General features: G+C 35.0%; 3 protein-coding genes, 1 long non-coding RNA gene and 3 other non-coding genes across 7 annotated transcripts; 4 read left to right on the top strand and 3 right to left on the bottom strand.

Moving 5' to 3' along the window:
- Positions 1-2,399: 2,399 nt before the first annotated feature.
- LOC116028571 (uncharacterized protein At5g39865-like) lies at positions 2,400-3,946 on the bottom strand. Its single transcript, XM_031270320.1, has one exon. It carries the CDS (start codon positions 3,620-3,622, stop codon positions 2,615-2,617), a length of 1,008 nt encoding a protein of 335 aa, XP_031126180.1. The 5' UTR covers positions 3,623-3,946; the 3' UTR covers positions 2,400-2,614.
- Positions 3,947-4,737: 791 nt separating this feature from the next.
- On the bottom strand, positions 4,738-6,794 carry LOC116030445 (pentatricopeptide repeat-containing protein At2g35030, mitochondrial). Its single transcript, XM_031272695.1, has one exon. It carries the CDS (start codon positions 6,780-6,782, stop codon positions 4,821-4,823), a length of 1,962 nt encoding a protein of 653 aa, XP_031128555.1. The 5' UTR covers positions 6,783-6,794; the 3' UTR covers positions 4,738-4,820.
- Positions 6,795-7,074: 280 nt separating this feature from the next.
- LOC116031132 lies at positions 7,075-7,177 on the top strand. Its single transcript, XR_004100561.1, has one exon. It is a non-coding gene; the product is annotated as a U6 spliceosomal RNA (small nuclear RNA).
- Positions 7,178-10,199: 3,022 nt separating this feature from the next.
- LOC116030446 lies at positions 10,200-13,406 on the top strand. The gene is made up of 2 exons (XR_004100413.1): positions 10,200-11,996; positions 13,181-13,406. It is a non-coding gene; the product is annotated as an uncharacterized LOC116030446 (long non-coding RNA).
- LOC116031129 lies at positions 11,844-11,946 on the top strand. The gene has a single exon (XR_004100559.1). It is a non-coding gene; the product is annotated as a U6 spliceosomal RNA (small nuclear RNA).
- Positions 13,407-13,820: 414 nt separating the features above from the next.
- On the top strand, positions 13,821-13,923 carry LOC116031128. The gene has a single exon (XR_004100558.1). It is a non-coding gene; the product is annotated as a U6 spliceosomal RNA (small nuclear RNA).
- A 3,287-nt stretch (positions 13,924-17,210) lies between these two features.
- On the bottom strand, positions 17,211-20,282 carry LOC116028652 (serine carboxypeptidase-like 45). The gene is made up of 10 exons (XM_031270428.1): positions 19,819-20,282; positions 19,463-19,564; positions 18,962-19,057; positions 18,781-18,873; positions 18,628-18,698; positions 18,274-18,555; positions 18,053-18,177; positions 17,875-17,967; positions 17,676-17,793; positions 17,211-17,582 (listed from the first exon to the last, which is right to left on the bottom strand). Exons 1-10 carry the CDS (start codon positions 20,072-20,074, stop codon positions 17,373-17,375), a joined length of 1,446 nt encoding a protein of 481 aa, XP_031126288.1. The 5' UTR covers positions 20,075-20,282; the 3' UTR covers positions 17,211-17,372.
- Positions 20,283-25,836: the final 5,554 nt, after the last annotated feature.

The following is a 25,836-nucleotide window of genomic DNA, read 5'->3' as shown; positions in this document are numbered from 1 at the left end:
AAAAAAAAAAAAAAAAAAAAAAAAAAAAAAAACTTGCCGGAGACGAAGGGGTCTCCGGCACCTTCGTCTCCGTCGTGGCTGGACGGAGACGAAGGGGACCCTTCGTCAGTTCGACGTTCCCTTCATCTCCGGCCAGTCACAGAGACGAAGGGTGCCGGAGACCCCTTCATCTCCGGCCAGTCACGGAGACGAAGGGTCCCCGGCACCCCTTCGTCTCCCTGGCTGGACGAAGAAGAAGAGGACAACGAAGGGTCCCCTTCGTCTCCGTCCAGCCACGACGGAGACGAAGGTGTGCCGGAGACCTCTTCGTCTCCGGCCTGACGAAGGGGTTTCCGGCTTTTTTTTTTTTTTTAAATTTAATATTTTAATAAATAAATTAATTATTTAATTTAAAATTATTTTTTAAAATTATTTTTAAAATTGGTAACCGGCAATTTGGGTAAACAAGTCATTTTGGACTAAATTGCATAAGTTTGTGTTGTTCAGGGACCCAATTGCATTTTTTTTGAGTTCGATGGCCTAATTGTAGTTTTGTGTGCAGTTCAGTGGTCTATTTGACCCTTATTCCTAAAAAATAATGTTGCGTGAATGCCGTGTATGTAAATTGTCGAATTGATAATGGTTTAATATTATATGAGATTAAAAGTCACGTTCCTAATTTTACTTTTTTATATAATAGATGTTGCCTAGGTGGGTGTAATAGGTCACGTTGGGGATATTTTATTCCCAATTAAGAGTGGACCAACTAGTCCATTTAGTCATGTTTCTGTAGTACGTACTACGTAGTGGAGATCGAAAATTAAGTTTAAATTTTATTAAGATTCAGTGATTCACGGAGCTAATTAAGTTAAAAGGATATAAATATATAATGAATAAATTGCAATGACAAGGTTTCAACTTTAAATCTATGTAAGAATTGTTTAGGGATATTTTTGTTTGAGTTAGTCAGTTATGTGTTATTTACATTAATTTAACTTCTTATTAGTATTTGTCAACTAAGGTAACAAAATAGGCTTCACCTAAAACACACATTATAGTAGCAATCGTGGGCTTTTCTGTAAATCTAAATACGAGTGTGACCCCAAGTCATTACTGACTCTATTACAATGCAGTATCTATTCGTAATTACTTTCTCAACCTATTGAAGCACAAAAGTCAATATTGACTCCACTGAGGCTCGAACCCACCACCTCCCGTATAAAGGGAAGGGTTTGATGCCACTGGACTACAAGCTAGTTCTTAATCTCTAAATTAGCTATGTTAACAAGGTTTTATGAGTCAAGAGTAAGACCCTTTTGGTTTAAGCTTTTTGGGCTAAAGGTAATTAGCTAGGCTGACGTTGGACTAAGGTGTGAGCCTTTGTATGCCATTCTTCTGGGCTAAACCCCATACTTGGACTTTGGCCCCTTTGTAATTATCCCATCAAAGTGTTTTGATAAAATTAATTGAATATTTCATTTGTTCTAAATATCAATTTAGATAAAGCATATAAGGGGAAATAAAGACTATTATTATTTTAAATGAGTTAATATTCAAGGTGTGTTTGGTTTATAAGGTTAGACACAAAGAATGGGAATGAAAGTCATACATATTGTTTGGGTGATGACAATTTTTTTTAAAAAAAAACAAAAACAAAAACAAAAAAAACAAAAGTATAAGATTTAATTACCGATAATTTTAAAAAAAATGCATTACCTAATTGAATAAATAAATTGATATACTTCCTCATTTCATCATTTCCTCACTTATCACTATTCACTTCTTCCTCGTTTCGTCATTTCCTCACTTATCTCTATTCACTTTATCGACTTATTCACTATTCATTATTCACCTCATGGCCACTCTTAAGATCAATTGCCTTAATTTTTTTATTTTTTGTTTCTTTTTAATCTTTATTTTGATTATAAGATCATACATAACCAAACATCATTAGTGATAATCATTTCAATTTCACCCTACTACTAAACATGCAAAATATTTTTAACAAAACTCATTTCAATTACTAAGTATTTAAATTCTCATTCTGATTCTGATCCCCAATTTGGAACCAAATACACCCTCAATTTGAACCATCCACTATAAGAATTTCATTAACTCAGTTCTCAGCTTTCAAAGAAGTGAACACGGATGAAGCTTCTATTTTCTCCTATGTGGTGGATGAAAACCAAACAATGTCTGCTCTCAATACAACTGAGAACTTTGGCTAGTTCTCCAAATTCAATGATCAGGAAGAAATCATAGCCTTTTGCAGAACCATGGAGTGCATCAGTTGAATCAAAGTATACTATCTTCTTGGGCACAAAAAAGAATTATACATACACACATGAAACTTGTTGTTGAGACTTGAAACAATATTTCCAAGATAATTTTATTTAAAAAAAAAAAGAAGATATTAGTAATTGGGCATGCGAATATTTAGCAGTTTTTGCATTTTATTACTTAAACTGTTCAAAGAATGTGATGGACATTCACATTTCACAGCTCAAAAGCTGTATGATATAGACAGTTGAAATAAGCAAGCCAAACAGAATCTATACAAATAAATTTACAATAATATGTTATTGTACCATGATATCCTTGCAGAGAAAATAAAGAAACCAGTCACCAAGAGCTTCTAAGGGCAGCAACAAGGGCACCGAATCAATCCGTTTTCATTGCAATCTAGGCACCTCCTTAACTTCCCTTCCCCATTTTTGAACACTTTTCGACTGCCATTGCAACTCGGGCATGGCATAAACCTTGCATCCCCACAGCTTCCACAAAAGAATCCATCTTGCTTCACGGGAAACCCTTTCAAAAGCCTAGGCAACTCCCCTGCCTCGTTAAGTTGCTTAATCTCATTTACACCACCAATGTGGCGTCCCCCAATGAAAACCTGTGGCAAGCTCACAGCTTTACCACCCAACACACTTTGCAACTCTTTCCTATAGGATGAATCCATGGATATGTCCCGTTCATCTACGCACACGCGAAGTCCCCCTAAGATCATTCGGACATCGCAGCAGTCCTCGTAGGTCTTCCTAATTCCTCTTAAACTAGTATAATACAGAACAATCCTATCCTCAGTACCCTTCAACTGAATTGCACTATCTGGCACCAATGTGCCCAATGAGATCCTATTATTTGAGTCTATGGAGCTCAATGGCTCCTCAGACGAATGCTTACACGGCAGCTCTGCATCAGAGTGCTCAATAAACTCATAGGATTTCAGCATCTTGGTCAAAGAAATTTCTTTCTCGTGACTCTCCAAGATGGGGGCTTTAGGGGGCTCGACTACATGGAAACCAAAGTCATCATCAAGGCCTTCCATGAGCTCCCACGTATTGACAACTGAATCAGGGGACAAAGGCTCTAACGGGTCAGACCCGGTACTGAATTTGGGATTAGGGTTAGGGTTAGGGTTAGGGTTTGGAATTGCGGGGCGGTCGATTAACAGAAGCGAGCCATATGTAGAGGAGGTGAGCAGCACGAAATGGCTCGTATCCCCTTTCCCGAGAGCCGGGTGATGAACCAGAGGGGTAGGCAGAGAAAGCGTTCGAGAAATCCGAGTGGAAGAACCCGAATTAGATAGGTTTTGGGGATGAATGAAATCATGATCGGAGCGAGAAGCTGAGCAACCCATCTGAGGAAACTGCAAAATCTTGCAATGCTTCTACTACTAGTAATAGCTGTTAGTTGGGGTGGGTATTGGAATTGTTGATGAGAATTGAGAAAGGTAAGGTGAAGATGGGGATTTGAGGAAGCGGGAAGAGGGTGTTGGTGGGAAAAGGCTGTCAAGAACAGTTGAGGAAGATGATGATTGATGATTGAAGAGCAGAGAGGGGGGAAAGGGATTGGAACAGCCGCTGTCTCGTGGGCGTAATTGACGAAGACATCAAACTGAATGGGGCGATTAGATTAGTAGATGACGATGACGACGACCATGGAGTTTTGGATACTTTAGCGTACAAGGCATCGCTAGCACGTTCCTAGAAAAAGGAAAATGATTTTTTCCCTTTTATCATACCTTATTATTTTATTCTAAAAGGTTGAATCCTCAACTGCAGTCCGACAGAATATCAGGATGTAAATTATGGTAACTTAGCTGAATACAAGTATTTTGCTTTTCAAATTTCACCGATATAATTAACTATACTAATTTCACCAACTAAACTAATTTCACTGTATTTATGGAATGTAGACATTTTTTAAAAAAAAAGTAATAACAATATGTTTTTCTCTGTCACTTAAAAATAAAATGTTATGGAAATTTTTTGGGTGACGATAATACTTGCAATCAACCTAAGGATATGCACGAGAAATAAAATTATAGAAATTAAATATTTAATAAATTAAAATAAGTTTTAGTGAAAATAAAGTGATGGCATTTGGTACAATAATGTCATATTATGGAGTAGATTACAATTTTCTACCACGCTTAGCAAAATAACGGCTCCAAACTGCTCATTTTAACGAATCTTAAGTTAGAGCCACGATACCTATATTGATAGCTATGGCAACAGATGTCTAGTTGGCTAATATTCCAATAGATATAGAGAAGAGGATTGGCACATGTAATAACTCCTTCCTCAATTCCTTCTCCTCTAAGCATATACGCTTCTACATGGATATACAACCTAACAAAACCATAGTATATCTACCCAATACTCTATTTACTTTGCCAAGTACCTTCTAGTCTTATAGTATAAGACTCCCGAAATCAACTTTTATTTCCTTTGAATTATATCCGACTATCCGTATCTTATGTCTCTCTCTATTAACAATATTGCATTGAACTGTTTGGTTGATTCATATTTCAACCATTAATGAAAGGCCAAAGGTCAAATGAATGCAAAATCATCTTCAAATATGAAATTGTGTGTAGTAAAGAAAACAGCCCTTTTCATTTTCATATGAAGACTACCTAGCAAAGAATAAAGCAGCTCAGTTTCATCATGAGATCTATCACCAGCCACAAAAACATGAACCCTATTTGCTACTTCAATCCAGCTACAACCTGGCTGCTTTCTCAATCCTCTATCCTTCATTTTCCCCTGCAGTTTTGCAGCTTCTTTCCAGTTCCCACTTGAAGCATATATGTTCGATAGCAGCATATAAGTACTCGAACTTTCTGCAGCCACCCGGTCTACCTCTAGGAGTTTTTCTCCTGCCAATTTCCCGGTTTCTTGGTCCCCATGAACGTTACATCCGGAAAGAAGAGCTACCCAAATCTTTGCAGGTAGCTTTGATTGGAGTTGTTCCATGAATCGATAAGCCTCTTTGAGGTTTCCTGCTCGACTGCAGAGATCGATGAGGCATGAGTAGTGATGATCACCAACCTCTACGGATTCATCTCTCATAAGCTGAATAAAGTAATTTAACCCTTCCTCAACCAATCCCGAATGGCTGCAGGCAGCGAGCAACACCACATAAGTTACATCGTTTGGTCTGAACCCCATCTTTTGCATATCGTTGAACAAATTGATTGCTTCCCTACCACATCCATGGTGAGCATATGCTGCAATCATTCCATTCCAAGAGACCAGATCCATCTGGCCTCTTAATCCATCATCAAACATTTTCCTGGCAGTTGACAGCTCTCCACATTTTGAATACATGTCAATAAGTCCAGAAATGACCGGTTGGTTATCTTGATAAACTGTCTTGCTAATTACTTGGTGAATTTGCATCCCTTCACCCAGACCAGCTAAGTCACTACAAGCACTCAAAACACAAACGAACGTCCCTTCATTTGGTTTTACTCGGGTATCCCACTGCATATCACTAAAAGTTTCTATGGCTTTCTCACTTTGGCCGTTCTGCACAGACCCATTAATCATCAATGTCCAAGAAACTACATCTTTTCTTGGCATTTCATTGAACAGCATTCTTGCACTGTTCAGGTCCTTGTTTTCTATAAAACCTGAGATCATTGTATTCCAGGAAAGGACACTCTTTTCGGGCATCCTCTCAAACAGTTCAAATGCTTCATCAAACCTCAAATTCTTTATGTACCCAGTAATCATTGCATTCCAGGAAACTACATTCCGCTCTGGCATCCCCTCAAAAAGCATTCTTGCCTCATCTACTCTCCCGTTGCTCGACAACCCAGAAATCATGGTAGTCCAAGAGATCACATTCCTTTCTGGCATTTGATCAAAAATCCTCCATGCCTCATCAACCCTCCCACATTGAGTTAGTCCTCCAATGACCATATTCCTGGAAACCACATTCCTCTCTTCCATACTCTCAAAAAACGCCAAAGCCTCATCAATTCTACCAGCTTTCACATACCCATTAATCATACTATTCCAAGATACCACATTCTTTTCCGGCATCTCTTTGAAAAGCCTCTCAGCATCTACAATTTGATTCCCCCTCATATACCCAGCAACCATAGCTGTCCAAGTTACAACATTTCTCTTAGCATCACCTCTATCAAACAACTCCCGAGCTTCATTAATCATGCCACAGCTTATGTACCCCGAAATCATAGCTGTCCAGGAAATGACATCTGGGTCAGGCATTTCATCAAACACTCCTCGTGCTTCAATGACACGACCCTCTTTGCATAGCCTTGTGATCATCAAATTTGACCTTGCTACTTCTGGATCCAGGGTATAATCTATTCTGGGTAACGTAAAGCACTCCCTTTTGGGTTGACCGACGTAGTAGCATTGCTTAAAATGATCATCATTTCGAAGTTCAAGATTTGACAGCGAGTTAATGAGAGCTCGCACATGGCTGAAAATGGCCAATCTTTTAGTAGAGCTCAAGAATGATGATCGAAAAGGCGTAAGCATATCAGCTCTACATTTAATTATAGAGCACCATTAAAATGAAAGCATGAAATTGATTTATTACATTTAAAAAAAAAAAAAGTTAATAAACAAACAAAATTTAAAGAAATTTTGAAAATAAAAACCACGAGATTTGGGCCAGGCCTCCATGCCTTTATGGGCCGCTATAGAACGATGGTCTTAACTCTTAACATGTATTCGGTTTACGCTGTAGGCGCTTAACTCGTCTGCTCCCACATCGACACATGAAGCAGCTTGTTTCCAGTATACATACTCCGCCATGGAAGCATTGAGCGTCCCTTCGGGGACATCCGATAAAATTGGAACGATACAGAGAAGATTAGCATGGCCCCTGCGCAAGGATGACACGCACAAATCGAGAAATGGTCCAAATTTTTTTTTCCCCCAAAAATCCAAGAACTGGGTTTGCAATCCTCGGAATAGTGATGTTCTCGATGTACCTTCCATAAGATTCTCCGGTCTTTCCTAATTTCCGTTTGTTTTATGAAATTGATTATGTTAGGTTTTAGGTTCTTCGTACCTGTGATTGAAAACCAGAGTGGATGCTTTTATTTTATTTATTTATTCCAAATTACACAGGCTATGGTGGATTGTTTTTTGTGTGCTTTTTGTTTTTTGTTTTGTTTTTTTTTGTTTTTTTTTGTTTTATGGAAGATGTGAAATGTTATGCTGTGTTGTTTATGCTCCTATCACTGTTGCTTTAAATTTGCACCATACATGGAGTTGAATATATGCCAGAGAGCTTGAGAGTTTCAATTACTGATTGAAATTTTGGTATTTGTTGCTCTGCAGTTTGTGTAGTAGTTTTCCCACCACTCCCTTTCTTGATTTTATAGCTAAGCTAAATCATGGTTGAAAATGAGGTCACAAGGGTTCCCACACATATGCTGGTTAATGAATACCGAGCACTTGATTGTAGAATTCGTGATATCTAATATCATGATGTATATGCTCTCCTGACTGCATGCTACTTAGAGTTGAATGCTGGAGAATTTGAGGTTTTCAAATACTGAATACATGACTTGTACATGATAGCCATCTTCTTGTTGTTGAATCTTTTCTTAGAAGATATCAATTTCTCCTTTGATTTGGAAAATCCATCACATGCAAGTTTAGAGACAGTAATTTAGAGCTCAATCTATTCTATACTCTCTTCTTATGCAAGCCAAGATTTCCTTAATTGATATCAAATTTACTATTATTTATAACTCTCTACATGATTCATTCTACTGGTTAAGTGACATATTTCGTGGGAAAATGATGTTGATTTGGTTATGTTATGGTGCAAAGCCTCAGCTTTTCATTTTGTTATACTTTTCAGTTGCTCAACACTTTCTGGTTAAACTCTGATTATCAAGACCTGCTGGAATCATTGCCTCTAGAAATTGTAATCAGCTTATATGCATTGTATGGAGTAGGCACAGACTGCACAGTAGAGATTATCTATGAACCAAAAAAAATAGTAGAGATTGTCCAGAAATGAAATTCTCTCTGATATTTTTTCTCTAAAAAAACTCTGTTCTGAGGGTAAAATAAATTAAAATGGTAGATCACAGCCTTTTCTGCGCTACTGGGCGGGGTTGAGGTTTACAGGAACTCTAAACCATATACTATTTATTCAAATTTGTTAATAATAGTTTCAATTCTTTTATTGGTCAATTTTGATTCTCTATAAGTGTTTCAATTATATAAATCATCTTTTGGAATTCTTTATTGGTACGAGTTGATTACTTCAGTTATGAATTTCTATCAGTATTTCTGAAATAAACTATTTCCAAAGGAATCTTCTTACAGTGTTGTACACATTGAACAAATGATGGCTGCAAATGTGGGTACTATAGTCCCATTTTATTGCATATCGTTTTTGTCCTTATTTCTTGTCTACTTGTCATGGTTATTCCTAGAATACATTTACTCTTGTGCATGTAAGAACCATTTGTTGTTGGAATCTTAAACAAGATTTCTAGGACTGAAGAATTTGAAATCTACTCTGTATGTTATTCTTAAAGTCTTGTAGTTTAATTAGTCATTCACAAATTGTATCTTTCTCTGAAACAATGACAGATGGTTGCCCCTGAACTGGAATGAGTGCATGGAATACAAGTGAAGTTAATATCATTTGGCATGCTGAGAAATTGGCTTACTGATGTTGCTTTGAACTATGAAGGATGATAGCATATGCCACATCAGACCCGGCGCTCACATCATACGATATCTTATCCACAGCTCATCCCACTATGTTGGGGAGTTCTTACATTGTTGAAGCTGGAGCAACCTCACCTTAGGTAGAGCTCCAATTTTCCAGTGTCTTTAATAACATAGTCATTGGTAATAAGGAGGTCTTGAGAAAGAATGAAATGTTGCAATCTCTTTGTTCATTGTTCTTCAGTCCAATTGTGTTTGGAATTTGGAAACTTTTTGCAGTCCAAAATTTCCTGAAATATTTTGCATTAAGATTGTTGTGAAGTTTACTTGTTGATTTGTGTATGCTTACATAATACTTCCTCCACCTCAGTTTTTTTTTTTTTTTTTGGTCAATTGAATAATTACAATTCAAATTTTCATAATATTTAGTATTGGTATATAAAATTTGTATCTTTAGAAACTGTATTATGAGTATCATTAAATATCAAACAAATTAAATTTTAAAAATAATAATAAATAATCATAATAAAAATACTAAAGAGAATTGAATCATGTGCTCCATCCAACTAAAAGCGTAAGCTTATAGTTGGACTGCACATTTATGTTTATATATATTTGCTCACAAAGAGAATAAGTAAAGAAGAAAAAGGTAGTTTAGCCTAAATAAGACAAGTAAAATGAGACTTGAATACATAGTATAAGTATTATGTTTTTAATACATGATTGTATCAAGTATGATTGGTATCAATTTTAATCAGCATTTTAGGATTTTTTTTATATAATTTATTACATATAAAAAATGAGAATTTTATTTTTACAAAAAAGTGAGTACACACTTCATATGTAAATATTTTCAATAGAATTAATGAACATGTTAATTGTTAAATACAATTAAGAATTAGCAAGAACTAAATATGAACTCCAATAGTACTAAAAAAAATGGAAATTTTCTCAAAACAAAATAAAACAAAATAATTTTTTTTACAAGGATAATCTTGACAACTGGTTTAAATTAGAGAGTCAAATGAAGAAGGATATATGTAGACAAATAAAATTCCACCAGAAAAGAAAACTACATAAATAAATATAATAATATTTGAAAGAAATGGAGAAAATATTTATTTTACACACATTTGGGAATAAATGGATTTGCAAATTTGGACTGGGCCTTTAAGCCTTAATGGGCCTCTATACGGAACAATGGTCTTCATAAGTAATCGCTTTTCCGTGTGCAGCTCCCACATCGGGCGATGAAGCAGCTCTCTTCCAGTACATATAGTCCGCCATCGAAGAACAAGAACGTCCCCGAGGGGACATCCGATCCTGGTTCTCCTGTGAAGTTTTGCTAAGCTGCTTTCGAATTTTGGATTTCCACCTTTCTAACTTGGCCGCGTTTGGGATTCTGGTGCTTTTCGCTCTTACCGTTTATTTGATAGAAATTGAATGTGCCGCATATAGGTTCTTCATACCTCAAGTCTAATTGAAATACAGAGTGGAAATTTATTGTGCTATTTCTTTGGAGAAGTTTCTGCCTTTTTCTTTCTACTTTGGCTACAATGAACACTGGTTCTATAATTGTGCGTGTCTGTGTTTTGTATTCTGTCATTAGATTGTTTGTAGGTTTTTGGAGTTGCAATCGAATTCATGTTGGTAAAACAATGAAATTTCATATTTGTTGCAGTGAATTCCAGGCGATATATCTCTGATAAGTTACAGAGTATGTTTACATGTTCTTAGACTTTTTGGATGTGAAACACTATAAAATATGATGATGTATGAGTGTAATTGTTCTTTCAGCTTTCCTGCAACTGATGTTCTTGATTTCATAGCTAAATCGTTGTGGACAATTATGTGTTTAAGGTTTCGACTTTCAACATTTCTTGCAAGTAGGACAGGACATGATAGATATCAATTCATTCTTCACAGACTGTAGTTTATTCCTTTCAGAAAACAGTTATTCTAGCCATGTTTCTGGTATGGATTAGCTTACCAAATGTTTATGGGCTGTGCTGGGGTCTGGGTGCTTTGGTCAGGAGGACAGAGTGTCCATAGTCTTGTTTCTTTTTATCCTCTACAAATTCATTTAAAGGTCAATCTTTTCAAACCTCTATGCTGTGTACAAGTAAAGATGTGATTGACATCTAAATCAGCATGTAGTTTCTGTAATTCTTGTGTGTCCAGGAGCTGAATGTCCATGATCTAGTATAGAAAATGGGAAGAAAAAGCAAAATCTCTTTTAGATTTGTTGTTCAGAGTAAATCATAATTTTGAACTATGAATGCTGATGATTAATGATTAGCATACCCAATGCTGTGGAATATGTGACTTGTAATGGCATGCTGTCTATGTTCATCTCATTCTTAGAGTTTAATGCAATTTCAAGTGCTGAAGACATGATTTACTTATAGCAGTCTAATAGATATAGTGATTTACTTGAGTCTTTGTCTCCACCACCTCACCGGCCTTATAGATTGGTTATGCTACCACATACGGAGTATAATTTTACAATGACAATTTTATCCGTACCAATCGTATTCGGTTCGGTACGGTATGAAAGTATTCCTATGAAATTTTATTGGTGATAGTTTTATAATGGATATCATAGAAAATTTCTTTCTTTCATGATACATTTTTTATTGCAAAATATTATATGTAATATTATGTCAATAAAAAATAAAAAAAAGAGGGTGGGATTTTGTCAAAATTGGAGTAAAAGAAAATAAATTTTATTACTAGGATAATATTGAAAATTGCTTTAAATAATAGGTTCAATAAAGAAGGGTATATGCACACAAATGTTTTTTTTGAGAAATGTAGTCACTTAACTTGTCAGCTCCCACATCGGGCGATGAAGCAGCTTGCTTCCAGTACAGATACTCCGCCATGGAAGCACTGAGCGTCCCTTCGGGGACATCCGATAAAATTGGAACGATACAGAGAAGATTAGCATGGCCCCTGCGCAAGGATGACACGCACAAATCGAGAAATGGTCCAAATTTTTTTTTGCCCAAAACCCCTGCCATGGATCCATTGTTCCCCTGTGAAAATTCGGTAAGTATTCGCTAAGCTGCACTTGAGTTTTGGAATGAGTAAAAATATTGTACTGGGAGTGCTGATGGTTCACTAACATTCATAATTATGTATCATGGCACCTGCGTGTAGTAGATGTGATATGATAAGTAGTTTTATATGTTTGGATTCTTCTTCTTCTTGTTGCAAGCAGAACATGATAGATAGCAATTCATTCTTCATAACCTGAATTCCTGAAGTTAATTCCTTTCAGAAAACAGTTATCAATTAGCTTACCATATGATTGTTTTGGTGGATTTTTGCCCAAATCTTTGTCAATTTTATCTGCTAATTTTTGGGGGATTTCCCAGTTCTTCTGAACTGCATTAGATGGGATTTCTCAACCTGCAAAACTCGGGTTCAAACCATTGTACGAGTGATTTTTTTAAATCAAATTTCTAGCTTTTTTTGTCCTTTATTTTTATTTTTATGTGAATGGATGAAGTTGTGAATTCTTTGAATCTCAGGGAATTCATCCATATGCACAATTGTGTGAGCCCATGTTTTGTATTCTGTCATTAGATTCTTGATTCTGTATAGTCTTCATTGTTATTGTATTCAGCTTGTCTTCCAATAAATTTCAATGTTTCTTGTAATTGTTTAAATTTCCATGCAAATATATATATGTATGTATATATTTCCTTCAATTGATTATTATGGCTACAAAAGTTTGAACTAGCAATCTTGATACATATGAATAACACATAATTGCGGGTTGCCAGGCACTTGAGGCTATAGTGGTTAAGTTATTGTTTGCATTTTTCATGGAAGATGTGAAATGTTTTATTGTGATGTTTATGCTCATATGAATGTTGCATTGAATCTTACTTGGAGTTGAAAGCTGGAGAGTTTGAGCGTTTCAAATACTGAAATTTGACATTTGCTCTGCAGTTCATATAGTCCAGTACTCCAGTCTTCCCACCACTCCAGTAAAAGGCTTTAATTTAACTTTGAAAGCACCTGATAAATTGTTGCATTTGTTGATTAGATTCAGTCATGATCATCGATACAAATACCACCATCTATCATGTCCTCCTTGAGACCTTGAATAATATTTTGGCCGTCTTGTAATTTGTTTTTAATAATTAATCTGGGGTGATGTTTCACCCTCTTCTTCAGTTGATAATCATTTGTTTCTTTGTTGGTTTCCCCTGAAATGATGACAGATGATTATGATGGCCATTGCACTGGGAATGCTGAATTCATTCATGGCAAATATGAGAGATGATGGAGAACCAATCTCATACAAAAGAGATTGCTTTGGAGATTGGTGTCTCAATTTTGTCTTCCCTTCTGTATTTGTATTCGGTACAAAAATGATAGTAATGCATATTATTGGTAATAATTTTTATCAATATCATTAAAAATAAAAATACAAATCTTTGCGGTAAATTTTCTATTGCAAAATTTATAGATTAAATTGCAAAATATTCTGTGTATTATGTCAATAAAAAATGGAGTAAAAGAAAATAAAATTTATTACCAGAATAATATTGAAAACTTCTTTAAATAATAGGTTCAATAAAGAAGGGTATATGCACAGAAATATAATTCCACGAGAAAATAAATAAAATATTTTAAAGAAATGGAGAAAATATTTATTGTATACACTTCCCGGAATTAATGAATTTGGTAAATTTGTATTTCAAAAAAACGGTAAATTTGGATTGGGCCTTGATGGGCCGCTTAGGAAGCGGTAGCCTTCTAATTTACTTCTTTTGTAATCGCTTAACTTGTCAGCTCCCACATCGGGCGATGAAGCAGCTCTCTTCCAGTACACATACTCCGCCATTGAAGAAGAAGAACGTCCCTTCGGGGACATCCGATAAAATTGGAACGATACAGAGAAGATTAGCATGGCCCCTGCGCAAGGATGACACGCACAAATCGAGAAATGGTCCAAATTTTTTTTGCCCAAAACTTGCTAAGCTGCTCTTAAGAGTTCGGGATTCCCTTAATTCTTAGGGTTTTCCATTTCCCTAACCTGCTTGACCGCATTTGGGATTCTGATACAACGATGCTGTTGAGATTGGAAATCCTTTTAATGTCTTGTACCATTCCATTCCGGGGTCTTTTCGCTCTTACCGTTTGTTTGATAGAATTGAATGTCTATATAGGTTCTTCATACCTCTAATTGAAATCCAGACTGGAAAATTAGCTTTAATGGTTTAAGTTAGGTGGTATAATTCAGCTGTTAACATGCTTCTGTATTTGCTTCTGGTTAAGTATGTTCTTGAACAGCTAAAAGAAAATATCATTTATTGCACTATGAAATATCATGAGCTTTTGTTATTTGGATGCTGAATTGCATCCCAACAAGAATAGCAGAATCAGCTTAGCAAAATCTTTATGAGTAGCTTATTTTGTGAATTATATATATGACATACATCAGCATTTACTAATAATATAAACTTTGTTCATGTACAAAACAGAGTTCCTCAACCTTGTACATATGATGCCCAGATTTTACTATGTGCACTGGTACAACCTTTTAATAATCTCCACAACCTTTAAGCTAGCTGCAACATGTGATGTAGAATTATAGCATGTAAGATAGGGAAGTCGGAAGTTGTGATGATTTTTAGTGGGTCATGCTATCTATGAGTACTGAATGAAAGATCCAAAAATGTTGAGTGCACTATGTGACCACTCCTAGTATAAGTGCAGGCATCATATGTGGGATCATAAAATTCAGTGTTTTGTTCTTTTTTAGCTCCACCAGTGGGTCTGTGAAACAGTGAAAGTGGTCCTAGATAAAAACTTTACTAGCATCGTAACGAATGCATTAGATGTTCGGATGTAACCTATTGCTAATAATTGTGTTAGGTTCGGATATAACCTATCAATGATAATTGTGTTAGAAGTTCGAGTGTAACAACTCACCTGTTTTGGTTCAAAAGTTTTGTTTGAACCAGAGCATGTATTCGAACTCACGCTTTAATTTACAGGAAAACCCGCATTTGTTATCTAAAAGTATAAAGATGTAATTTTACAGAACTGGGTTTTCATATACATTCATCATCAACTTATATGAGAGAAGCTAGGAATTAAAAACAGCAGGAAAAATGACAGAAGAAATGAAAAGATAAAATTTGAAGCATGGAGTGGGGTGCCAGCTAGCTACTTATCTGTTGTGCAGAGGATTGGGACCTGTACGGATTTTCCTCTTGTCAGAACCAAAAACCTCATCATCACCATACAAATTTGTGAATTCTTTGTGAGCAGGTTGGTGTTTAAGAGCAGACATCATAGCAGCAGAAGATCTGGATTTAGGTTTGGGTTTGAATCTGCAGAGGTTTGCAATATTGGCATCTGCATAGGATGAAGAAGCTTTCAAGTGTATTAGGAGCATGAGGAGAAGAACAGGCAAGTAGCATAAACTCATCTGCTGTTTCATGGGGATGTGAGAGTAGAGCTAAATTAAATGGGGAAACTTTCTGGTTTGCTTTTTCTGATGCCTTGGGGGTATGAAAAAACTGCCAAGTTAATATGCATAGGTTTTGCTGCTCATCAGATCAATAACCTATCTTGCAATCTTGGAAAAACTTTTCTTTTTCCAAATTTTAGAGCCAAAATGGCTGGGCAGAGAGTAGAGACTGTTGTTGGGGTGGGAAGCTGGATGGGATTTTGGAATGAGTATTGTTAACAAGAATGGGTACATGGTCAAAACCAAATTAGTAATCATCATCCGCTCTTGTCCTTATTATATGAGATTTGATTTCCAAGTTCGCAGGTTATGGATTTTTTAGATGATGATACTTGATTGACATACTTTCTCAACCTACTGAAGCCCAACAAAGTCAACATTGCCCCCACTGAGGGGCCAACTCATGACCTCCCACTTAGGAGAATCACTTCATGCCGCTTGACCACAAGGCATTTGGCTGCACTAGACTACTTAATACAATCATACATGATATACTAGTTACATTAGACGTAAATAAATGTTTGGCAATATTTAATACAATCTGTATAAGTATTATTATACTTAAATACAAAAAACTGAAAAAAATTCTGAAATTATATTTATTTCCTGTGAGTTCCTCTTCTTTGGTTGCCTAATGGCTGCTAGTGAGAGTGGGTGGAATACCTTTCGTGTTTTATAAGGTTATATGCAATCTGACTATGAGTCTATGACTTTAATTTGGAAAAAAGGTGTTCAAAAAAAAAGATTCTTCTTTAGTTCTTTTTACCTTAAAAATAAAATAAAAGTGCACATGTAAAATTAGGCAAGTAAAGGAACTTTGGTACTAATCAAAAGGTGTTTAGAACTTCACAAAAATAGTTTCATTGCATTGAGCACTGTTTTGTACAATTGTACTCCGTAATATTTAAAAATTAGAACATAAATGAGGGCAGCCTATTGACATTCTTAGTTTGAAGCGGAATTTACCCTATGCATACTCTCGAGTACATAGTGGCGGTTAGATTTTCCTCATCAGTAAAATAATTAAAAAAAAATTCCTTCACCTAACCCCAAAAATAATCATACATGACTTTAACTATAGAATTTAAGTTTTATTTTAAATTAATCTTTATAAAAATATGATGCCTATTGGATTGACATGAAAGGCTGCAATAACAACCTCATTGAATAGTTTAATAATCAGCATTCTATAGATACTCAAAAAAAAAAAAAAAAAAAAAAAAAAAAAAAAAAAGAGTTAATGTTTATTTGAGAGTTACATGATCAACTTAACTAAGAACACTTGGTAGTTGAGTTAATAAATTATGAATAAAAGAATGACAGTTTAGAAAGTACTCTCACACCTCCGTGATGAGTTGGGGATCGGATGAAGTGACATGTTTACCTGATGTGCCGATTACCGATTTTAAAAATAATATTTTAAAATAATTTTAAATAAAATAATTAATTTAAAAAACAACAAAATTTAAAAAAAAAAAAAATTGTCAGGGCCGGCTTCGAGACGAAGACCTTCGTCTCTAGCCATGGCTGGCCGATTTGTCTCCGACAGCCGTTCTTGTATTTAAAAAAAAAAAAAATTACATCAAGGTGATGGGGTAGATACAAAAGTTATTACTGCTCGTTTCGACAACATGCATTAAATTTGCCAAACCTCATCACAATCTGCAAAGGAATTCATTCTGTTCAACATTTGAATGCTTCTCAGCATCCTCAAATTGTTGAGGATCATGATTTCCCTGTCACATAATTCCCACATTGAAAGTTCAATCTGTAAAAAGGCACACTATTTCATTCCTTATTGTAATCTTTCACTGTTTCAAATATGCTTTGATCAGTATTACACAGACACAGGCTATCCTTTTAAGCCTTAAATTTCTGAAATCTAATGTAGAAATATTGCACCATGGTGGTTTCACCATCCCATATCTGCATTAGTGATAGCCCAGAGATGCAAATATTCTTGTTGGTGAGCTTCTTTTCCCTGCCATCTTTCCATCTAGCCTGGGAAGTGGTTTTCCTGCTAAGAATGAACTGAACATTACAAGTGACCTCTCAGGCTGAGTAAATGGAGCCTCATGAGCTGCACCCCTTATTGTTGCAAATGACAGCAACTCTCCATACCCTTGTGTCCACCCAGCAACCTAAAAATCAATCTTGGACTTCATAGGTTTCTGAAAAACATATGAAACCAAAAACAAACAAACAAACAATTTAAAGAATCCTTCAATTCTAACCTGTTTGCCCTCAAACCAAGTTCCATATGGCACAGTGGTGCTCAATCCCAGATCTTGTGCCAATTTATTTACAAGAAATCGGGTTCCAGTTAAAGGTATAACCGAATCTTGATCTCCGCTGTTAAAATTGCAGTATAGGTCTCGAGTTAGTTGAGGAACGAACGAACCAAGTTTATGAATGTGTGACTATAGAAGTTACCTGAAAACCAATACGCGAATCCCAGACTTGACGAGTGAGCCTAAAATCGGGATGGTTGGAACCTCCAGGTTCTGCATGTCATACTGCAGGACACTGTTGTCCAGAAAAAGAAAAATGAAAAACTATAAGATGGATCGAAACAGTGGAAATATAATGTCGAAGGAATTAGGATCATTACTCGCTGCACGAACCCCATCTGTTCACTCCAAGAAGCTGAGCATGGAGAGCTATCTGCACATCTTTCCTGTTCAAATACTCGATGGTTTCATCCTCCACACACACATCTATCTTCTCGGTTTCTTGCTGGAACCAAACAAAACCCGTGAAACTCTCAATGTGAATGCAGTGCTGAGTTCATATGATCACAGAACTAAAAATGGATTATTCTTAATTTCTTACCCACTGATTAAGAATCTCTGCTTGCTGGAAAAGAGATGAGAGACAGACATCAAGGGTCACATCATAGGCGTCGATGAATCTACTGATCTCCGCGTTGGCTCGATTGTTAACTAGAGCACAAGGAGCTGTGAACTTCCCAATCTGGCCTTGCCTTCTAATTTGAGAATAGTTGCAGACTGTATTGAAGAGCTCAAACGTGGAATCGGATATTAATCCGTGAGACCAGAAATACTCCCCCCTTGCATTGAAATCTGTATTGAACTCCAGAAGAGGATTTCCAATCTGAAATTGACAGAATTAGTGGATTAAGCCATACACATTTTCCCTAAGTACATACTGGTTAATTATACTTACTGCTATCCCCTTAAGATTAATTTTTGCCTTGGATTGTACAATGAGATGTGCAAGTTGTGGAACATAGTGTCCTGGTAAACAATGTATCCATGTTAGACCAGACCATAAAAGTTGGATTATTGCAGATGAAAAGATGACAACTTTACAACTTACCAGCATAACTTTCTCCAGTGATGAAAAATTCTCTGTTCTTGTATTGTGGGAATTTTTCGAACCAGTTTTCCAGAAAAGCCAGATTGTCTCTTGCTATATACAGAAGATAAAGAACCAAACTTTATCTACATAATATGATTAACAGAAATGAATGAAAACCAAAGGGTGAAAACTGAAAAACCTGTCATCTCATCATTCACATAAACATAGTAGGATTTATTGGCAGAATAAGAGAATCCAACTCCTGCAGGGGATTCCAAGTACAACATGTTTGCTTCTGCAGGAATCAAAGAACTAAGTCAAGATTTAAGATTTTACCATTCTTTTTTTTTTTTTTTTTGATACATTAGGTTTACAGTTTACGCTAGACTAATTCTAAGCCCCTAAAACCCCTGCCCAAGAGCCGGAAGGAGGTAAATCATCGGTCAAGGTCTCCTAATGACCCCCAGGTTCCCAGTCCTAATGAGATTCAAACCCCATAATGCTGCTAGAGCAAGGCATTAGGGTAATCAACCGAACTAACTGAATTAGCCTTGCGGGGCAAGATTTTACCATTCTAATGCATTTAAAATGAACTCAATTCAACTAAACTAAACTAAGCCTAAACCCCTATCCCGGGTTAACAGCAAAAACTCTATTTCTCCATGCTATATGGCAAGGAAGAAGATGAAAAAACAGAAACCTTTATTCCAGCTGTAGTGATTTCCTTTCAAGACACTCCCACTTGGCTTGAAAGGGCCATGCTCACAGAAAGCTCCAACTCCAACAGATGAGCATCCAGGGCCTGCACAGTACTATTCGTTAGGATCAAGCACTCACACTACGCCAAAAACTATAGCTCGTAGCGAAGACGCAACTTTATTTCCTTATACCTGCATAACAGCCAACGCCACATTTCGAAAGAAGGACTTGGCCCTTCAAGCCTCTGTCCAACAATCTCATAGCCACCTGTCGCTAGACTTGGCCCTTCAGGCCTCCGCCTAACATTATTAGTACAAGGCATTGAATCTATCAGACTTAAATCTCTCTTTTTCTTACCTCCATTTAGCCAGAGAACCAGGGGCTTAGAATCTGGTTGGGTTTCAGCTTCAGCAAAGTAGTAAAAAAGAGCCCTTTCCTGCTTTTGGTCCACTGCTACATATCCTGAATATTGCTGGAAAGTAACCTTAGGCTGGCCTGGCAAGCTGCTAATCTTATCACCATTGTTACCCTGCAAGGTTTTGGCACCTGCAAAGAAGGTGCACAGTGTTGCAGCGAAGAAAACTATGGCCTTCCAGGACAAAGCTGCAGCCATGTTTGAGGTTTCCAATTAAGGTTCAAGAATGACAACTAACGAGGAATGAAAATCTGGGTTGGTGTGAATAGTTTGGTATCTAGAAATCTCAACTATATATTTCTAAGATTATTACATCCAAGAATCTGGATTAGTCTCTTTCTTTGAAGATAAAATAACATTATATTGATGTGTATATCTGCACATATTCTAAATCTACGGCCAGCCAGCAGAGCATGTGAGCTTGGAAAATTAAAATAGTCTGTATATGAGGACAAAGAAAAAACCCAAAGTCCGGCCAATATATCCACTTTTATCATTGCATGGTTTGGAGTTATAATTACACTGAAAGCTAAGTGAGATGGATCTCCAATATACCATAACATTTTAAGTGACTGAAAAGCTTGACCAATTCATAACGAGAAATATGATGAGGTTATCACCTTGTAAACGTAGCCACTACGTAATTATAAGGTCATGACAAAAAAAAATACAAAAATTGTAATGAGACAAGATATAGTCATCATGTGACACCAGATAACAAAATTTGGAGCTATTATCCGTAGACCAAAGTTTATACCACCCCAGTTAAATTAGTTGGATTGTTGGTTTCGTAATTACAATCTTTCAAAATTTTACAAAGTTCCAATAGCTTCAATTCTTATTATTCATAATTTTCTTACAAAAAAAAAAATGTTATAATATATTATAGAATTCTTCTTCTAGTTCGTCCTCCACATCAAACATTATATATCAATAACTTATATAGTACTAATAACCACCCACAAACAAAACTATTTCATATGAAAATTCATAAGAATATTGAATACAAAAAAATTATAGTAGCAAAATTATTTAAATAAAATATTTAAAAATATACTTACTAGTTACATATAATAAAAAATTAAAATTTTAAAAATATAACATTAATTATATATTAAAAATTATACCTAATATACAGTTACGACATCAAGCAAAAGAGCTAGTTGTTCGCAACTCCAAATTGCTACTACAAACAGCAGTCCGCTGTTAAAAAAATTAAAAATATGTTACAAACATAAATATAAAAAAATTAAAATCAAAATATACAAGTATTTATACGAATATTATGAAACATATAGTAAAAAGTTCGTAGGGAACGTTTAAAAGTTCGTAGAAAAATAAAAATCAAAATATGCAAGTATCTATACGAATATTATTAAACATGTAAAATTTGATGTTGATAGATGAAAAGTTTGTTTTGCTAATGTATTTAATTAGAGAGAAAATATACATAGAAAAAGTTTAGAAATTTGGAGTCTGAGATAGATGAATTTCAATTATTTATATTTAAAAAAAAAAAAGTTTACAAAAAGTTGTAGTTTGACATATTCGATAAAAAGTTAATAAATTTTTTAAGACTAATAGACTTTTAAAGGTTTTCTAAAGTATGGAACACCTATATAGACTTTTAAAAGAATTTTTAAAAGTTTGAATTGAATATCATCAGACTTAAATCCAGATTGAATGTACTCCTATATCTTGCAAAATACTAAATCAAAATAATATGAATAATTCATTTTAACAAACAATTATACCAACATTTTTTTAGTTCTCGTTAGGGGCTTAATTAACTTTATTGTCTCTGATTAGATTTGTAGATATAAAATAATCCCTTTTTTTTTCTCGGTGGAATCATAAATGAGTTGTCAAGTTAGAGCCGTACCTTATATTTTTTTATTTCTTTTTTTAATTCAAAATAATTGGACGTCGCGCTATAAATCATAAATGTTACGGTTGTTATGCCACGGACCCGGGTCCCCCTTGCAAGTTGGACCCTACCATGGACCCGAGTCCACCTTGCAAGTTGGACCTGGGTTCATGTTCATAATTTTAGAACTCTATATTCACAATTTCATAACTCTATATTCAAGAGTATAACACAATTTTTGAATCTATATAACAAAATCTTGAATATAGAGTTCAAAAATTATGAAAATTGAGTAATGTAATTTTGTATATTGAAATCTAAAATTGTGAACATGGACACGGGTTCACCTTGTAAGGTGGACGCGGGTCCATTGCATAATTTGCCATAAACGTTACTCCGTACGTACATACTGAATTTGTTCATTGGGCCAAAATAATGAAATAAGTTAATAATTATGTTTTATTTACTAGAATAGGAAGTGATGGTTTTATTGAACCACACCCGACAATATAATGAACAAATGAATGAATTAAACTGGATAATAAATGGAATGTAAAAAATCCCTTCTTAACTACAATTAATTAATAAATTCAAGTGATAAAAATCAAACTAAGTGGTTGGTCCACCAAGCACACTTTGACTGGTGAGGATGACTAGCGGGATTACGGGTCAAGAAGAAAATGGACTAGAAGACCCGTAGATGTGAGAGCGTTGATGATGATGTCTGAGGACTCCTAGCTACACACATCTCCCACCTAGCTAGTTGCTAAAATCTCAAGCCAAGGCACCACACTACCTACCATGTCACAAACGCCACTCATAAACCACAACCAATTATACTTCTTTCAACACCGTCGACAACATCCAACCAACACTCCAACCAAGTGGGGGAAAACACCCCAGCTGGCTTGGGCCTTTCTCGCGATGACAAGGCTAAGGCACGCCTCGACTCTCTGGAGTGGAACACAGCTAGCAATTGCAAGCGCGAGCTAATGGCCACCCTCCTCCCCTCACCCCCTCCCCCGCACCACACTTGCAGTCAATGGCAAGGGTGTTAAGCAGCACCTCTATTGGTGCGACGGGGAGCAAATGTGCACCCCCCCCCCTCCATTTTCTCTGGATATTGTCTTTTTCGTGTTTGTCATACAAACCACAAGCTTATCCTATCTAACTCACTTTCTCTAGCTTTGTACCTTACAACAACTATGGATTTTATGTTTTGTCGCACTTGACCCCCAAACTTTTCACCCGTCCTCACTTTATATCACATGCATCCCTTCAATATTTGCATTCTTACCCCCTTTAACTTTCCGCTTTATCCCACTTCAATCCCCATCCCTCCAATATTTGCACCTCTTCATCAATAACTTTGCTTTTCAACCCAATTCATACTCCTAACTTTTCTCTCTGCATGTTTAGGCCCTAAAATCATTGTCGATAGGTTCTAATTACCTCTTTGACTCAATTAGCTCTCAAATATTTACTTCCTAGGCCAATTGACCTTAGACTCATGCCACATTACTCCATCATAAATAAAATCTAGTATAGATTTTTTTTTTTTAAAGCAAACATGTATATAGGTTGGAATAAAGTTTTATATAAGGTGCTAACAATTTGTTATAAATAATTTTGTCAAAATTAATTTTATTCAATAATTGAGAAAACATATAGATTGAATTTTCAATGTGAGACTACAGACTACGATGGACGTTGTGTGGCGAGTGGCGGACCTGGCTAAGGAGATTGGAAGATCACAACTCAAGATCAGCTTGTATGAGGTGGGGGGGGGGGGCAACTCGCACTGGGTAGCGTGGATGCCACCTGAGGAGGGTTGACTCAAACTCAACATTCACCTTTGCATAGCACACATTTCCAAGCTAATTTCACAATAACACATTTGCATAGCACGTATTTTCAAGCTAATTTTATAATATGCTTCACAGCAAATATTAGTTAGGGATCAGCGTAATTTTTAGTTGGGAAAATAATATTTTAATTAATTTTATATGTTTATTTTTGAAAAAATATAAACTTTTAAGCGTTGTAATAATTATAATGAAAATTTTTAATATTGGTAATTTATTATCAAAATTAAAAACTTTGGTGTAATTTTACTCCAATTTTAATTCAATCAAACTAGATTGAAATTGCATCTAAAATATATAAAAGTAAAAAATGTTTATTTTTTCTCATGATGTTAGTGTTTACCTTTAGCATAACAATAAAGTGTGGAAAATTTTTAACAATAAATTTGAAATATTTGAAATTTTAACAACCTAGTCCTAGGAACCCCAAGGATGTCCTCGCTAAGAATACCAACACAATAATGCCACAATCTTGAGCTAATGCATGCTTTGATAGAAAGTTAGCCGCCCGATTTTGTTCCTCGAAAATATTTACGGCATTGATCTACCATTGTTAGTGAATTTAATGTCTTGAAAATATGTACCATGTTGACCTATCACTGTTAGTGAATTCAATGCCTACACCTATCACTGTTAGTAAACAGAAAAACAAATGGCTTTTTTATTAACCCGGTCTATTCTTTTATGAAATTGTAAATTAATTTAAATTGGATAAAATTTTATTTACAGTGACTAAAATGTTTCTAAGTTTTTATATTTAAAAAGTTTCTAAATTTGAAATATAATATTTGACCATAATTGTCAAAATTGTCAAAATTTTAAATTTTTTCATCAACAACATTATTTAATTATAGTATAGTTTTTATTTATGCTAATTTAGTAATTAAATGAATTTATTTATATAAGAAAAACTGTATTGTAGGAAAAATATTATTGTATTATTTATTAAGAATGATAAATAATCATTCCGTAACATTTAGTAAGAGCATTATGAAATTCTGATCAATGAATATTAATGCATATTCATCGAGGTTTTAAAGGGTAACTTGAATTTATTTCCTAAATTATGGTACTTTTTGTTCCATGAAATGCTTTGCCACATGTCTTATATGAGCTGTCCTTTCCGCATCGCATACTTTGCCACGTTATACATATGCCACATCATGTATTTAAAAAATATTACTCTGTAATAAAAATCAAACTCTAATTAATGATAAGATTATACCGATTTCTCAAGATGGAGACAACAGAGTATCCATACTTTTTACATGGAGATGTCATTTTTGTGAGAGGGTGAAGTTTGGTCAAACATTCCCATAGAAAAATACATTTCAAAATTTTTGAATTGAAAATAGAATAATTTTGAAAGCAATTAATTAAATGAAGACTCACTGACCAAATTTAGGACAGATTATGCACAATATATTAAAATAAAATAAATATATTTGGCAAAATTCTAGCCACGGGAAAAAAGAATCATACTTGCTTTGGGTGAGATTTACTTTCTTTGATATCATGAAATTGACAAAAACTTATGCAATATAAGTATTAGAATATTTATATTAGACTTACGTTTTATAAGTATCACAATTACAATTATTATAAGTATTATAATATTTATTATTAGTAACAATCATTTTTTTTTGTGTACCCATAACCTATGATTTCTACTATCGGACAAAGTGACTACTCCCCTCGTTAAATTGTAAGCACGTCTAATTGGTGGGATAGTTGATATGGTGATTAAATATTGCAATAGTTCAATCATTTTACCATAAATATTATCACGATTTCACATTTAAATATTACAATATCTATTATAAGTAAGAATTTATTTATTTCAAATTGGTGTTAAATTTTATGTAATAAGTACTATGATTTTTATCCTAAGTAGCAAGGTCTCACACAAGTGTGACTCTATGAAATGACATTTTCATAGATACAAACTTTTCTATGTCAAAGATTGTACCAAATTTAAAAATAATTTTCTCACATTTCAAATTTCTAAAAAAAATTGAACTTTCATGACTACCAAACGTCATCTAAATTAAATCTAAATGGTGTATTAAAAATATATGATTATTTTTTATTGACGAGACGAGTCCGTAACTATTATTTAATTTTGTATACAAAATAAATTTTATTTTTGTGTAATAGTAAACAAATTACAGTAATATTGATGATAGGCATTATGGGCGTTTATTGTAGGGACGATAGAAGGAAGTATA

The sequence above is a fragment of the Ipomoea triloba genome, chromosome 9 (assembly GCF_003576645.1).
Source record: "Ipomoea triloba cultivar NCNSP0323 chromosome 9, ASM357664v1".
NCBI classification, from domain to species: Eukaryota; Viridiplantae; Streptophyta; class Magnoliopsida; order Solanales; family Convolvulaceae; genus Ipomoea; species Ipomoea triloba.
The sequence above is the reverse complement of the archived record's forward strand: the minus strand, read 5'-3'. Positions and strand labels throughout refer to the sequence as shown.

Excerpts from the sequence above, each read along its gene's own strand:
- LOC116028571 (XM_031270320.1), bottom strand. The coding sequence starts at position 3,622 with ATGGGTTGCTCAGCTTCTCGCTCCGATCATGATTTCATTCATCCCCAA.
- LOC116030445 (XM_031272695.1), bottom strand. The coding sequence starts at position 6,782 with ATGCTTACGCCTTTTCGATCATCATTCTTGAGCTCTACTAAAAGATTG.
- LOC116028652 (XM_031270428.1), bottom strand. The coding sequence starts at position 20,074 with ATGGCTGCAGCTTTGTCCTGGAAGGCCATAGTTTTCTTCGCTGCAACA. Across the intron at positions 18,699-18,780 it reads CACTGGAGAAAGTTATGCTG|GACACTATGTTCCACAACTT; the intron begins GTAAGTTGTAAA and ends ATTGTTTACCAG. Across the intron at positions 17,583-17,675 it reads CTTGGTTTGAGGGCAAACAG|GTTGCTGGGTGGACACAAGG; the intron begins GTTAGAATTGAA and ends ATTGATTTTTAG.